We start from the raw sequence: 15,000 nt of genomic DNA, 5'->3' as shown, positions 1-15,000 counted from the left end.
GAATATAAGAATACCAATGTTTGATTGTGTAAATCTTACTCAGGGATTATTACTGAAGTATGATACTATATTACTGACGTTTATTTTGATGATACAGAGTTTTATTATTGCATAAAAGGGGATATTATATAGGGCCTACGGGGTGAAGTAGGTCAGGTAGTGGGAATCCCCAACAAGAAGTACTACTGTGTCCATAATCAAGTATGAGAATGATAAGGATGATTAAGAGTAACAATGTGAAGTATAGAGTGATTTACTGGTATTGATTTATGGATATGTTTGATTACTATACTGTTTTACTGTTTGGATGTATTGTTTTGATGAGGTCTTCTAACACTGAGAGTTGAGGGACAGAAAAACTTCCTTAATAGGACTTCCCTAAAAGCACTTCCTTATTTACTTTAGAAGCAAGCTACTTAGCCACTAGATTAGCTTAGCCATGGTTCTAGCTACCCGCCAAAAGGGTTAAAACACCGCTCTGTTTGTTTTTTGTAAACAAAGATGATGTCATATGGGAGGTTTTGGATCAGAAGCAGAGTATAAAAAGAGCTTCCTGGAGCAGTACATCGGTCATTCCCCGCTGAGGAACGTTAAAACCTGAAGGACCGGAGCAGGAAGGAGTGTGTTGGATACCTCACCCCGGGGTGGAACTGGAGCTCTCATAGTCTAGTGCCCGAGAAGTTCTCCGTGGCCGGAGTTCACACTTTGATCAAATCCTGACTAACGGACTCGCCACTGGATTGCAACAGAGGACCTGGCGGACCTTTCTTTGAGGAAGAACGGACTTAGAGGAAAAGCTGAGACCGGTAGAGCAGTTTCAGGGGGCAAAGCTGAGACACTCTGCGGGAATCAGAGTCCCTCGGCCAGGGGAGCATAACAACGGCTCTTTACCACAGCCGTGGCGGAAAGAGGAACCGGCTTCACTCGACGGAGAGGACAAGTAGATTAGGCAGAGGAGGGATAGAGGTAGAGATTTTATTCTTTTCTAATTTTTCTAATTTTTATATTTTCATCATTTTTATATTTTAATACTCTGTCTGTAACCCATTTTTATGATAACTTAGCTATGCTGTAATGCTTTAATCCATTATTAAACAATCTAACCTGCATTTAAAGTAACAGTTTTCTAAACTCAATTTTTAAAAATGTTATTTTTATTGAACTATTCCATTCATCAAAAGTATTTTTACCTCCTCCTGGTGACATAAAAGGTTATAGATTACTGTGCATATTTCATCATAGGATCTGAATGGTTATATCTAGCCCATCGTTACCTCCTTTGGGTAAATTGTACTTACCGATAAACACCTTTCCGCAATCACACCAACTTGCACTCCTATAAGATTAGAGCAGTCGTTAACCATAGAGGTTACCCACTTCTGTGTACGGTTTTCGGGGGAGTTTTCAGTTCAACTGAAGTGGGTAAACCTACACCGGACCTGTTAGGAAGTAGCTTACAGGGTAAGACCCTGCAGGCTGAGGTCCATACCTGTTAGACAGAGGGTTGGTCCGGGGTCCTGTACAGGGTAAGACCCTGCAGGCTGAGGTCCATACCTGTTAGTCAGAGGGTTGGTCCGGGGTCCTGTACAGGGCCTGACTGCCAGGAGACAGTAGGTGAATCACTAGTAGTTGAATCACTAGTAGTTGAATCACTAGTAGTTGAATCATCACTAGTAGTTGAATCATCACTAGTAGTCGAATCACTAGTAGTTTAATCATTAGTAGTTTAATCATCACTAGTAGTTGAATCACTAGTAGTTGAATCACTAGTAGTTGAATCACTAGTAGTTGAATCATTAGTAGTTTAATCATCACTAGTAGTTGAATCACTAGTAGTTGAATCACTAGTAGTTGAATCACAACACAGCAAAATTGACAGACTCAAATTAACTCTAATAGAGTTAATTTCAACACTTTTAAAGTGTCCGGAGGGGTCCACTCCCCACAGAGTGAATTTAACACTTTTGAAAGTGTTGCCATGTTTCCACTATAATAGAGTTAATATCAACTCTTTCTACAGTTGAAATTTAACACTGGTTAACACTTACCAGTGTTACATGTTTTCAACTCCAGTGCTTAGTGTTAGAAATTAACTCTCTCAGTGTGATTTGAATTTCTATAAAAGGAGTTGCCTCATTAACACTATAAAGTCAAAATATGCTACTATACAATTAAAATAAAACATTTAAATATTTCAATAATTCGGTAATAAACCAATTAAAAATAAGAATGACATACAAGTTGATTGCTTTATAAAAAACATGTTTTATTTTGTTATCATCCAGATCTTGATGGCAGATAAATGGCAGACAAAACAAAGACAATTTAAATGTCCACGTCACACTGGCTCCCTTCTGTCGGTAAGCCAAGGTACAAAGTAAATATGCATGGTTTTATTACTAAGCATTTCATCACATCTTATTTACAAATGCAATGAACAAAATTAGATGATGTATGTCACAGAATAGTACCAGACTTTGAGGCTTATTCATTCAAAATAAAAAATAAAAAATAATGTAACAACTTCCCTGCGACACCTTTGTGACAGAAGTGCAATCTGTATTTACTGAGAACTTTTCTACATATAAGAATAGGGCACTATGTATGCTTTGTGACTATTCTCATTAGAGCACTGCTTGTCAAATGGTTTGAAATGAGTCAGTTCATCAACGCAGATAACAGAAAACTCATCCATTTGGTCTTCTATACAGTAGGCATTAAAGTGGTCATCATAGTACATTGTTTCTACATTACAGGCTATTATGAAAGCACGCTCTTCGTATATAATAATATCACAGATCTTTTTGAAAGCAGGGAGATCATCGGTACATCCAGTGCATATGAACAAATCAACCTGGTACTCAGTACCATCATTTCTGACCCAGTTGGTGCTTGAAACACTTGAACATGCTTCTAAATATAATGTCTGGCTAAGTTCTTCCCCACCTTGCAAGGTGCTGATTGTTTTTGATGTTGTAGGACCAAATTCAAATCGTCTAAAACAATAATTTTCAAATTGAAACACCAGTTGGCGCTGATGCTGTTTCACCAATGATTTGGTGAGATTTTTGAAATCTTTACCACATCTTTTGAAAAATGCGTGTTTGGCTTCAAATCGCATGCACCACATATGGATAAGAGGGCCAATTTGTTGTATGCATCTCGGATAGTGTATCATCAAATGGTGCTTGGGGATCAACTTCTTGTCGGGAAACAATGCTTTGAACAGAGTATGGTGATCACAGATCAGATGTTTCAAGTAAGATATCATCCCATCAGTTATGGTGTAGGAAAACACTATATTGACTATCTGTATTAGAAGCAGAAGAAAGTTCCAGTGACTGTTATCCCTTTTAATGACATCACCCAATATAAGTGGAGTGTTGTGCAGAAGACACCATGACTGGACGGCATTCTGACCCGGGTGTTTGCTCTTATCGTCCATCTTTAACCCACTTGGTTTGTTTTTATGTTCTGTGTAACCGTAATTAAAGCTCTGTATCCTGTCTGACAATGAGTTCAAAGAGACATAGCCCTGTTTAACAAGGTACTCAAAAACCAGCTTAAGTTCATACTGTACCACACCCTCTAGCAAATCATGCATTATATCAACAGCATAGTTATCAGTGTTATGGAAATACTCTAATGAATTGAGCACACATGACTTTTTAACACCATATAATGACCGCAGTTCAGGATTTTCATTTAGTGCCCTACATTGTTCAGTATGAACCTCTTTGGAACGGAAAATTAACCCAGGATGATTCTCAGTAAATACAGATTGCACTTCTTCCTTACTCATTAAACAAAACCTACAGAAATGTGCTTTTTAAAGCCAGATTATCTTCTGTTACTTGAATAACTGAGCCAAACAATGGTTGTTCAAAACAAGGAAGCTGTATTCCTTCGGTTTCTAAGATTTTCAGGTCATCAATAAGAGGCTTTAGTATCATATCAAAACCATATGTCTTCAGATCTTCAGTGTAGAATAGAGCTGCAAGATGTACATTCATCAGTACTGAGTTACACTTGGGTGGAAGATTTTTTAGAGTAAAGTAGACACCCCCAATTTTGTGGATCACCTTCTTGGAACCTAGAGGGTTAGCAGTAATAGAGTAGAATCTGTAAAGCATGCTTTTGCTGTGAGAACATGGCATGGATTTGAAAATATGACCCATCATTGATGTCTTTGTAAATACCATTTTCACTTTGTTTGTCCTGTAAAAAGCTCTCTCTTACTTGGCTGTTTTTGAATATGGATTTGAGTGTACCCAGAATCGGCACATACATGCACTTGTTTGTTACAGGAACCTGATTGTAGACACCTGTAATTCTATCTCTGCGCAAATCCAGTCTCACCCCAAGGACATATTCTTTACGTTCAACAATTTCCCATTTTTCATTGTAATATTTATGCCTCTTTGCCCCCGTGTTTAATTCTGAAAAAGGATTACCTAATTGATCAAAACAGTGCTCTATTTTTTGAGAAATGCCTGAACTCTTAGTTTCAGGAGAAACCGTTTTGAGAACTGCTACTCGAGCTTGGCTTTGGACGTCATTAACGACTTCTTCCATTGAACAAACAATTGTTTGGACAGCACTTTCAGGGAGACCTGATGCTTGCAGATGTGCAACAATTGATCCACACATTGAAGGTAGCTGACTTGTTACTTCACAAAGCTTTGTTGGTACCGGTGGAATCTGCAAAGTGGCAACAACAGTTGGGCGATCACTTGAACATTCCGCCTCACATTCTTTCTGAGTGGCAACATCCTGATTAGTATCAACCTCTTGATCCATGCTGTGACTATGCACCTTGTTGAGGTGCTTTCGGAAGCCACTTTTAGTACAACATGATAATGGACAACCTAGCTCTCCACATTTTAAACGTAACGTTTTGCCAGGATATAGACCATGTTGAAATTTTAGATGGTGACAAAGAACCAAACAATTTTTGTGGTGCGCTTTACATTCAAAACATGTGAACATCTTGAAGGCTGTTTATGAATTCAGTCCTCTCGCTGCAGCAGTCTTGCTCTAAGTTTTTTAACACGTGGGCTCTCCTTTGCTCTTCTGATATCGATGTTGTAAATTGTGGTTTGGATAAATGTGTAGAAATTACAAAGAGCTTCGTCATATGAAAGACTGAAGACGTAGTGAGTTTTGAACAGTTCATCAAAAGCCGCCACTGATGTATGTGCCTTGCATGGTATCGGTTTTCGGTCGATAACAAGGTAGAACCGTTGGATATCATTCCTTTGCTCACCGATGCAGAGGAGGAATGGTTGTTTTGTGTCAGCAGTCTCAAGGAAGGTAGTCACACTAGCTCCTTCCTGTAGGTCAGAAAAGGGACAAAGTAAATATGAAAATTAAACTCTTTGCATGTTTTTTTTATCACCAAGCGTTTCATCACAGCTTATTTACAGATGGAATGAACAAAATGAGATGATGTATGTCTCAGAATTCCAAAGTAATCTGCATCTCAAAACGCACATCTGAGGTTTAAAAATGAACTTTTGCATACTTTAAGATATCTCACAAGATGGCTGGCTGCTTGAGCTGGACTGATCTTGGCTGTTTTTTTCTGGCCTCTTGAAGTCGGAGGGAGCAGATGCAGCAGCAAAAGGATTGACGACATATCACTGTCCCATCCTAAAGACATCACAAAAGAATGAAGTTAGACACTAATGAACACTAATGAACTAATGAACACTAATGAAATATTTTGGAAATACAAAACCGTCTTTACTGACCGTGGTTGTCCTCAGGATGAGGTTCAGTTCCTGACAGCAGCTCAACAATGTACTGGTTTGGTGGAAGAGTCTTGCAGTCTGCGATGACTTTTGGCTTGAAGAATGTTGACCACTTTGCCAGGAATTTCTGAGACACTTCGTCACCAAACATCATGGAGAAATCCTGGTCGATCTAAAAACAAGGAGACAATATTTTGATATACAGATTTAAGTATAGATGACAAAGGGAAATGGTGGGATCAAATACTGAAACTACTACAAAAGCTAAAGATTTTCTTACCAATCCAGGCACATCAAGGAAATGAAGGAACACATCCAGGACTGATGATGATGCATCCTCATCATGGACCATCTTCTGTCGATACTCAAAAGTCACTCTCATTTTGTCTCTGACCACAGATTCATCAGTTGAATGTCTGATTGTAGATATCGCCTCCCTGCACTCCTCACCAAATAGCTGTTCACAGGCCAACAAAGATTCTCGTCTGGTTTTTGGACCATCCTGAATAACTGTCTTGGAATGACCCCAGGAGCCAGCAGAGGTGTTGCGTTGAACCGTCTTGATCCTCCATGCAATGTAGCCAGTGTTACCCTCAGGATCATAGTAGTGTTTTTGTTTAAGACAACAAAACCAAGGCACACATATTCATATCAATTACTCAACACAATAAGTTTAGACACTGACAATATACAACTTTACAAAAACTAGTGGGAAATACAAGGCTGAGAAACCTATATACTCATCTGAAACAGGATTTAAATACAAACAAGGAAACTAAAAAGGGAAGAAAGTATAGAAAATACAATGGTTTGGGTTTTCACATAGAAAACAAGAACTTGCATATCCTTGTTTGGAGAATGGATCTTGGAGGTAAGGAAAAAGTGTCACAATTCCCAGTGCATAATTGGTTCTCACACTTGACGGTGGAATCCTCCTTTCAAAACAAATCATAGTTTATGGTTGAGCCCACCTTGTAAGTGTGTATGTTTTGCAAGGGAGAGAAGATGGAGATACATTCTTACCCATGTAACTCCATCATATCTGCAACCAGGATGTTCACCATCTGTTTACGTGTTGCATCCGGTAGTGTTGTCGTCTTGTCATACTCCTTAAAGATTTCTCACCCTTCTGATTGGCCCTCAGAACATGTTCAACTTTCTGACAAAACGTGTTACAATGGAGGCTTGTAAGGAAGCTTGCTTACGGAAATTTAAAAGAGGATTTTTGTGATTTCTTTCCCCCCAAAAAACAATTCACTTTTCTATGGCATTCCTTTATACAGAATACCCAATATTCTTCTGCAGATATATATTTAAAGATATTATCAATAATAAAAATGACTTAATTGAAGATTTTAAATGTATTTTTTCAAAGCTTACCTGTTTTGCTTCATATTGATCCATTAACCCTGATGGGTTTCTCCTCTTTCTTGTGGACTCAAGGACAATTGTAGAATCAGATGAATGGGATGAAGCTGGGGATAGTGGAGTCTCCGCCACTACCAAGGATGAATGGGATGAAGCGACCAATGATGAATGGGATGAAGCTGGGGACAGTGCAGTCACGACAGATGAGAATTTTCGACCAGCTGAACATCCAGATCTACACATTTTAGTCTGTCCATCTATGGATAATATGTGTGCCAAAGATAATGATCAATAGAATATCAAATGATAACAGTTTGAGGCCTCCAAAATGATAATGACAATATTTGACAAAACACTATGTGCCTCTCAGGATTCACACTGCCTGTGATACCTCATCAAAACCCCTGCCTTTTCAAGGACTTTCCTTACCTACTGGGAAAGGGACCATGAAGGTCAAGACACCTGAATTTACAAGCTCATCGAAGACATCTCCACCCACCTCTGTTCCTGACACATCAGTCAAGCTTAGCTCGCCCCCACTGAAACTCTCTTCCAGACTAAACTTCTCTGTTACTAGGAGAATCAAAAGTACAGTACATTGCATTAATACAATATTAATCTATTTGCTGATAGAACAGTTTGTGTAATACCTATGGGACACTAGCACCTGCAAACTAATCACTGTATTTGCAGAATATTTAAGATTGCATGTTCAACTACAGTGATAACATTAAATGCAAAACTATTTTCATAAATAAACTACAAACTTTCTTGAAGGAACTTCTTGAATATTGAAAGACTTGATCAGTCTGTGGAACTCTAATGTATTCCTGCACTCCTCGGATCTCCACTTTAACCAGCATTTCCTGTAAAAGGATATAATTAAATAACTATTTGTTAATCAAGCCAGGCCAACACAGTCCAAATAGAACCAGAGCCAGAATCATAATGCCTCTGTAAAACATGACAGTGCTTATCAATGTGAAGAGAGTGAAACAAGGTGAGGTTTACCGCCTGCTGTGAATAAAAAAATAAAAACATAAGTGTCAAGATTAAGAATATGCATCACTATCACAGTGCAGTGATACTGAGGTAGTTTTTATATGAAGAACTTATATAATTTATGTAAAGTCATCCTTTCTACAAACCTTAAAATCCTTTTGAATTTGCACAGTAGCCTATTATTGAAAACTACAATTGATTTGTGACCAACAAGCTATCGATTTACAGGAGAATCATGAAACAATGACGATTTTCACCATGCATGTGCCTGTTGCTTTTCATTCATTTTGAGGAGAAAACACCTCCTAGCTGCTCCACTAACTATTCCAAGTAAAAAGTTGAAACGTTTTCTGTGGGTCTGATACCCACAATTGAAGTTACAGATATGAACAGTCCTCATATCAGGATTTTGCAATACCAACTCCTTTGCTGGACAGCAACTCAGCTAACACGTGGAGGCATGTTCTCACCTAGCCAATTTGCTAATGTGAGCAGTTAGCTAACACAAAAGATAGCGAACATGATGTAACTTAACCTACACTGCCAAACGTTACAAACTCAAGGAGAATTACCGTAAGCTTACAGTAACACTTAATAATCAGAAAGGGTATATAAGTAGAAGAAACAAACGCTAGGTAGCTGGCTAACATAGTCCTGGCTAAGCTTGAGTAAAAACTGCAGTCTAAACATCATACCAAGGTCTAAATACGTATTTGCATAACAATATCACTCATGGTCATCTATTTAAATGTATGTTGTAAGTCGCTTTGGACAAAGGCGTCTGCTAAAAAACAAAAAATGTAAATGTAATTAACGGTTACTTACCGCCACCATGCAAAAAGTGAAATGGCCGATTTCTTTCACCTGCCGTGGATTCCAGAGAGGGGAGGAGGGAGGGGTGGGGTCATTCACTCCTCACACTCTAGGCGTTGACATTCTAATGTCTGTGGGTGAGGCTCACTGCAAGGCAAGCTTTACACTGGAGGTGTTCAAATTAAGTGTCGGAGATCTTCAATGTGACACTATGACAGTTGATTTCAAGAAAACGGTTATAACACTCCATTTTGACACCAACTCTTTCACGCTACAGTGTGAAATCGAACAGATTAGACAACATACCGAGTTAGATCAACTCCAAGTAGAGTGAGATTGACTCAATTCTCATTAACACCAGAAATGTAACTCTGCTGAATTTGCTGTGTGGTTCACTGTTGTTCAGGGAGGCTATAGCCTAACAATGAAGACTTTTGTGTCCTGTACTTGACTTGTTTCCTCATACCGTGAGCTACACATTTGAACAAAAATAGCCTCAACAACAACAACAACAGCAATAAAAACAACCTAAAAAATAAGCGCTGTCATATTTCTGTAAGATTCGTACCTTTTGGTAACGGAAATCAGCTTCTGTGTATTTGCGTTACTATCGAGGTTAAGGTTCCGTCTCGTGAGAGGAATCTGCTTCTTTCTCTGTGTTGTGTGTAATGAACTGGACTATGACCAGAAACTGGTCATGTAAATCATCTTGCTGACTTCCTCCCTCTGCTGGCTGTGTGGGTGTGTGTGAGGGTATGTATGTGTGTGTGGGTGTGTGTGGGTGTGTATGTGTGTGTATGTGTATGTGTATGTGTATGTGTATGTGTATGTGTATATGTCTGTGGGTGTGTGTGTATGTGTATGTATGTATGTGTGTGTGTGTGTGTGTGTGTGTGTGTGTGTGTGTGTGTGTGTGTGTGTGTGTGTGTGTGTGTGTGTGTGTGGGGGTAACTCAGTTGTGGGGGACAACATGTTTACTCCACACTTGTTATGGTTTGGTTTGATGCGGCTCATCATGACACAGTCACACACCTGGTCCTCTGTGGCTCATCATGACACAGTCACACACCTGGTCCTCTGTGGCTCATCATGACACAGTCACACACCTGGTCCTCTGTGGCTCATCATGACACAGTCACACACCTGGTCCTCTGTGGCTCATCATGACACACCTGGTCCTCTGTGGCTCATCATGACACAGTCACACACCTGGTCCGCTGTGGCTCATCATGACACAGTCACACACCTGGTCCGCTGTGGCTCATCATGACACAGTCACACACCTGGTCCTCTGTGGCTCATCATGACACAGTCACACACCTGGTCCGCTGTGGCTCATCGTCACACAGTCACACACCTGGTCCGCTGTGGCTCATCATGACACAGTCACACACCTGGTCCTCTGTGGCTCATCATGACACACCTGGTCCTCTGTGGCTCATCATGACACAGTCACACACCTGGTCCTCTGTGGCTCATCATGACACAGTCACACACCTGGTCCTCTGTGGTTCAGTTGGTAGAGCACGGCGCTAACAACGCTTAGGTTGTGGGTTTGATTTCCGCTGGGACCATATATACTGAAATGTAAGCACTCACTGCAATGTAAGTCGCTTTGGATAAAAGCGTCAGTTAAATGGCAGATATCACAGTATTCCAATAATATTATGTGCTGTGCGTATTATTATCAAGTACCATCATTGTTATTTATTTATTTATGTTTAGCACATTTTTCCTCTTTCAAGCCATTTTCCACCAACGGGGGGAAAACCTGGGGAGTGACACTCTCAGCCGCGAGCCTGTTTTTCTTTGTATTATCTGACCACCGGTTTGGGGACCAGTCTAGTAAAGGGAGGGGTCGAGCTGTAGGAGACGCTGTCTCAGCTGGTCCTGGAGAGTAATAATACAAATCACCTCTCACTTTCACCTCCTCCGTGAGGTGAAGGAGGTCTCCTTGTAACTCGATGAGCCGAAGATGCCCAGCTCTACGACAGAGCACAGACGATACGTCAACTATCAGGATTTCCATGAAAGAAACAGCATAAGTAAAAACAAGTTCATCTTTATTTAAAAGTTTAACGCGAAAAAAAACACGAAAGTGTTTCAGGGTTTTTTTGATGATCATGACACCTTGTCTCCCGGCAGTTCAGGCCCTGTACAGGACCCCGGACCAACCCTCTGTCTAACAGGTATGGACCTCAGCCTGCAGGGTCTTACCCTGAACAGGACCCCGGACCAACCCTCCGACTAACAGGTATGGACGTCAGCCTGCAGGGTCTTACCCTGTAAGCTACTTCCTAACAGGTCCTGTGTAGGTTGGTGTCGATTAGACTCACTCCGCTTGTTAACAGTCTACGTCCCATAGTTCCTCCATTGACTTCCTTTACCCACTTCATTTGAACTGAATGACTTAAGTACTGCTCCGGGGAGCTCTTCTTATACCCTGTTTCTGATCCACATCTTGACATCATCTCTGTTTACAAACAGAGCGGTGTTTAACCCTTTTGGCGGGTAGCTAGAACCATGGCTAAGCTAATCTAGTGGCTAAGTAACTTGCTTCTAATGTAAATAAGGAAGTGCTTTTAGGGAAGTTTCTTTGTCCCTCAACTCTCGGTGTTACAAGACCTTCATCAAAACAATACATCCAAACAGTAAAACAGTATAGTAATCATAAATCGAACATAAATCAATACCAGTAAATCACTCTATACTTCACATTGTTACTCTTAATCATCCTTATCATTCTCATACTTGATTATGGACACAGTAGTACTTCTTGTTGGGGATTCCCACCACCTGACCTACTTCACCCCGTAGGCCTTACACAATAACCCCTTTTATGCAATAATAAAACTCTGTATCATCAAAATAAACTTCAGTAATATAGTATCATACATCAGTAATCATCCCTGAGTAAGATTACACAATCAATCATTGGTATTCTTATATTCATAGTACTTTCATTGGTAGCATGCCGTCATCATAATGAGGCCTAAGCAGACATGTTGACACGGGGTCATACACTCACACTCTAGTTCCTCATAAGCAGTTATGCAGTCGCACCTATTTGAATCAACTTATCATTCATAAGCAGTTATGCAGTTGCACCTATTTGAGGGATAGATGGAAGATAAAATGTGTTTCAGGAACATCCTCAGCCGCGGTGTCCCTCGTCAGGTCGGGCCCCCGGCTGCTAAGCTTTTTCTCTTTCTCTTGCCGTGTCGTGGTGATTCACCAAGGTTGCTCTCAAACCTCGGGCCGATCCTGCCGTGCTTAACTGGGGAACGTTGGGAATGGTGTTCAGGCCGGGGAAAGGACGTACTAGACTCACCCTCGGTGACACAACTCAAACACCCAATCTAACCAACTCTTATATATACACACACACACACACACACACACACACACACACACACACACACACACACACAGGAGAAGGAACAACATGTACGTTGGATAGATAGACAGGTGAAGGAATCTATGGAAAGTGAATTACAGAACATGTCCATGTTGTACTGACAGAGAAGGAGAGCTGTCTTCACATCCACTCCCTACTATCTTACACACAGCAACGTAATCCAGCATCACAACTCAAACACCCAATCTAACCAACTCTTATATACATACAGACACTCTCTCCTGTGTTATTCTCAGAGTTCATCATCAGTCTGATTTGATCATCTAATCATTCATCTGGATTGTTTCACTGTCAGTTGCATCTCCATAAAAAAAACTAAAAAACATGTAAGCTTCTGTTTTTTGTCACTCAATTACAGTCTATTTCACTATCAGAAGCATTTAATTTAATAATATATATATACACTACACCCTACACACTATACACTACACCTTACACACTGGGAGAGGGAACATCTGTACATCCAACATCTCAGTGAAAACACACCACTGTCCAACTGCATCATGTTCTGATCCGTCATCTTTGAGCCTTTGGTGTTCAGTGTGATCTCCCTGAGACTAGTTTACACAGGGTCACTGAACAGCCATAGCCCCAAAGATGAAACCCTGGGTAGAGGGGCTCAGTGAATGTGGAGTGGAATGTGTGCAGGAGGGTCCGTGTGTCAGAGGAGACGCTGTAGAAGGACAGAGTGCCGGCCGACCAGTCCAGATACACTCCTACTCTGTGGGAGCCAGAGGAGGGGACAGGTATGACAGTCTTCTCATTGTGCCAGGCGGAGTAACTGTCATCAGAGCAGCTCAGACTCCAGGACTTGTCATTGTATCCCAACCCACAGTCATAACCCAATCCTCTCCTGCTGATTCCTTTATATGTCACTCCTATATCAGCCCCTTCCCCACTACACTCTACCTCCCAGTAACAGCGCCCAGTCAGACCCTCTCTACACAGCACCTGTGACCAGCCCTCAAATCTCTCTGGGTGATCAGGATACGGCTGCTCCTCTCTCCCCAGTGTCACCTTTCTGTTCTCCTCAGACAGAGAGAGGTGTCTGTGTGCTGTGTTTGGGTCCAGTGTGAGCTCACAGGCATCTGGGAGAAGAGCAGAGGGAGGGAGGGAGGGAGGGAGGGAGGGAGGGAGGGAGAAAGAGAGAGAGAAAGAAAGAGAGGAGGAAGAAAGAGGGGGACGGAGGAAAAGAAAGAGAGAGAGGGATGGAGAGAGAGAGAGGGAGAGAGAGGAGAGAGAGAGAGAGAGGGGGGAGAGAGAGAGGAGAGGGGGGAGAGAGAGAGAGAGGACAGAGGAAGAGAAAGAGAGAGAGAGGAGAGAGAGAGAGAGAGAGAGAGGAGAGAGGGGACGGATGAAGAGAAAGAGAGAGAGGGATGAGGGAGAGAGAGAGAGAGGGAGAGAGAGAGGAGAGAGAGAAAGAGAGAGGGAGAGAGAGAGGGGAGAGAGAGAGAGAGAGGAGGAAGAGAGAGGGGGACAGAGGAAGAGAAAGAGAGAGAGGGATGGAGGGAAAGAGAGGGAGAGCGAGAGAAGAGAGAGAAAGAGAGATGGAGAGAGAGAGAGGGGAGAGAGAGAGATAGAGAGAGAGAGGAGAGAGAGAGAAAGAGGAAAGAGAGAGAGAGGGGACGGAGGAAGTGAAAAAGAGAGAGGGAAGGAGAGTCAGATATGTAGGCTGTCTTTGATGAGTCTCTCCCTCTCCTAGAGATCTCTAGTTGTGTCTCAGAGTTTGTGGAGACGATCAATGGAGGGGGGGAGGGAGGGAGGGAGAGAGGGAAGAAGGGAGGGATAGAGGGAGGGAGAGAGGGAGGTAGGGAGGAAGGGAGGGATAGAGGGAGGGAGAGGAGGGAGGAATGGAGAGAGGGAGGGAGGGAGGGAGGGAGAGAGAAAGAGAGAGAGAAACTGTCAGCTACTTCAGGAGAAACACACTCACATTGGAAGAACTGGGCTCTGGTCCTGGGCTCTGGTGGCAGGAAAACATCCACTCCATTCACTACAGACGGGAGGGAGGGAGGGAGGGAGAAAGGGGGGGAGAGATATAGAGAGGGAGGGAGAAAGGGAGGGAGGGAGAGAGGTAGAAAGAGGAAGGGAGGAGAGAGAGGGAGGGGGAGAGAGAGGGGAGGTAGGGGTAGTGGGAGGGAGAAAGGGAGGAGAAAGAGGGAGGGGGAGATAGGGAGAGAGGGAGGGAGAGAGGGAGGGAGAAATGGAGACAGGGAGAGGAGGGAGAGAGAGAGGAAGGGATAGAGGGAAGAGGGAGGGTGAGAGGGAGAGAGAGGAGGGAGGGTTGGAGGGAGGGAGAGAGAGAGAGAGAGGGAGGGAGGGAGAGGAGGGAGGGAGGGAGATGGTGGGAGGGAGAGAGGGAGGGATAGAGGGAGGAAGGGAGAGGAGTCTTTGGCATTTTTATTTCAAAGTATTTTAACTTTGAATTCCACCACAAGATCCCTTCAGTTTCTTGTATTTTATGTTTTCCCAGCCAGTGGGATTTTGCCAAACTGCCATTTGTTAGTTTTTTAGGGCTGATGAAGGTTCCTTCTTGTTGGGATTAGAAATTCGCGAGGATTATTTGGTTTGGAGTCGCGTCACGGACGGATCCGTTTTCTATTGGGACTAAGTGGATTAGGACGGGACTTGGACCTGAGGAGGGAAAAA

At 42.2% G+C, this 15,000-nt stretch overlaps 1 protein-coding gene across 1 annotated transcript in view; it reads right to left on the bottom strand.

Annotated features, from left to right (window-relative positions):
• Nucleotides 1-12,512: 12,512 nt before the first annotated feature.
• LOC310823919 (tripartite motif-containing protein 16-like protein) overlaps nucleotides 12,513-15,000 on the bottom strand; it is a gene marked incomplete at its 5' end in the record, with an annotated part of 7,055 nt that continues 4,567 nt past the window's right edge. The window contains 2 exons of the mRNA XM_083696860.1: nucleotides 12,513-13,442; nucleotides 14,285-14,344. Coding sequence (XP_083552986.1) covers nucleotides 12,892-13,442; nucleotides 14,285-14,344 — 611 coding nt within the window. The 3' untranslated portion in view covers nucleotides 12,513-12,891. The remainder of the gene's footprint in view (nucleotides 13,443-14,284; nucleotides 14,345-15,000) is intronic.

The sequence above is a fragment of the Argentina silus genome, assembly GCF_951799395.1.
Source record: "Argentina silus genome assembly, chromosome: Y".
In the NCBI taxonomy this organism is placed as follows: Eukaryota; Metazoa; Chordata; class Actinopteri; order Argentiniformes; family Argentinidae; genus Argentina; species Argentina silus.
Note: the sequence above shows the minus strand (reverse complement) of the source record. Positions and strands in the feature narration are given on the sequence as shown.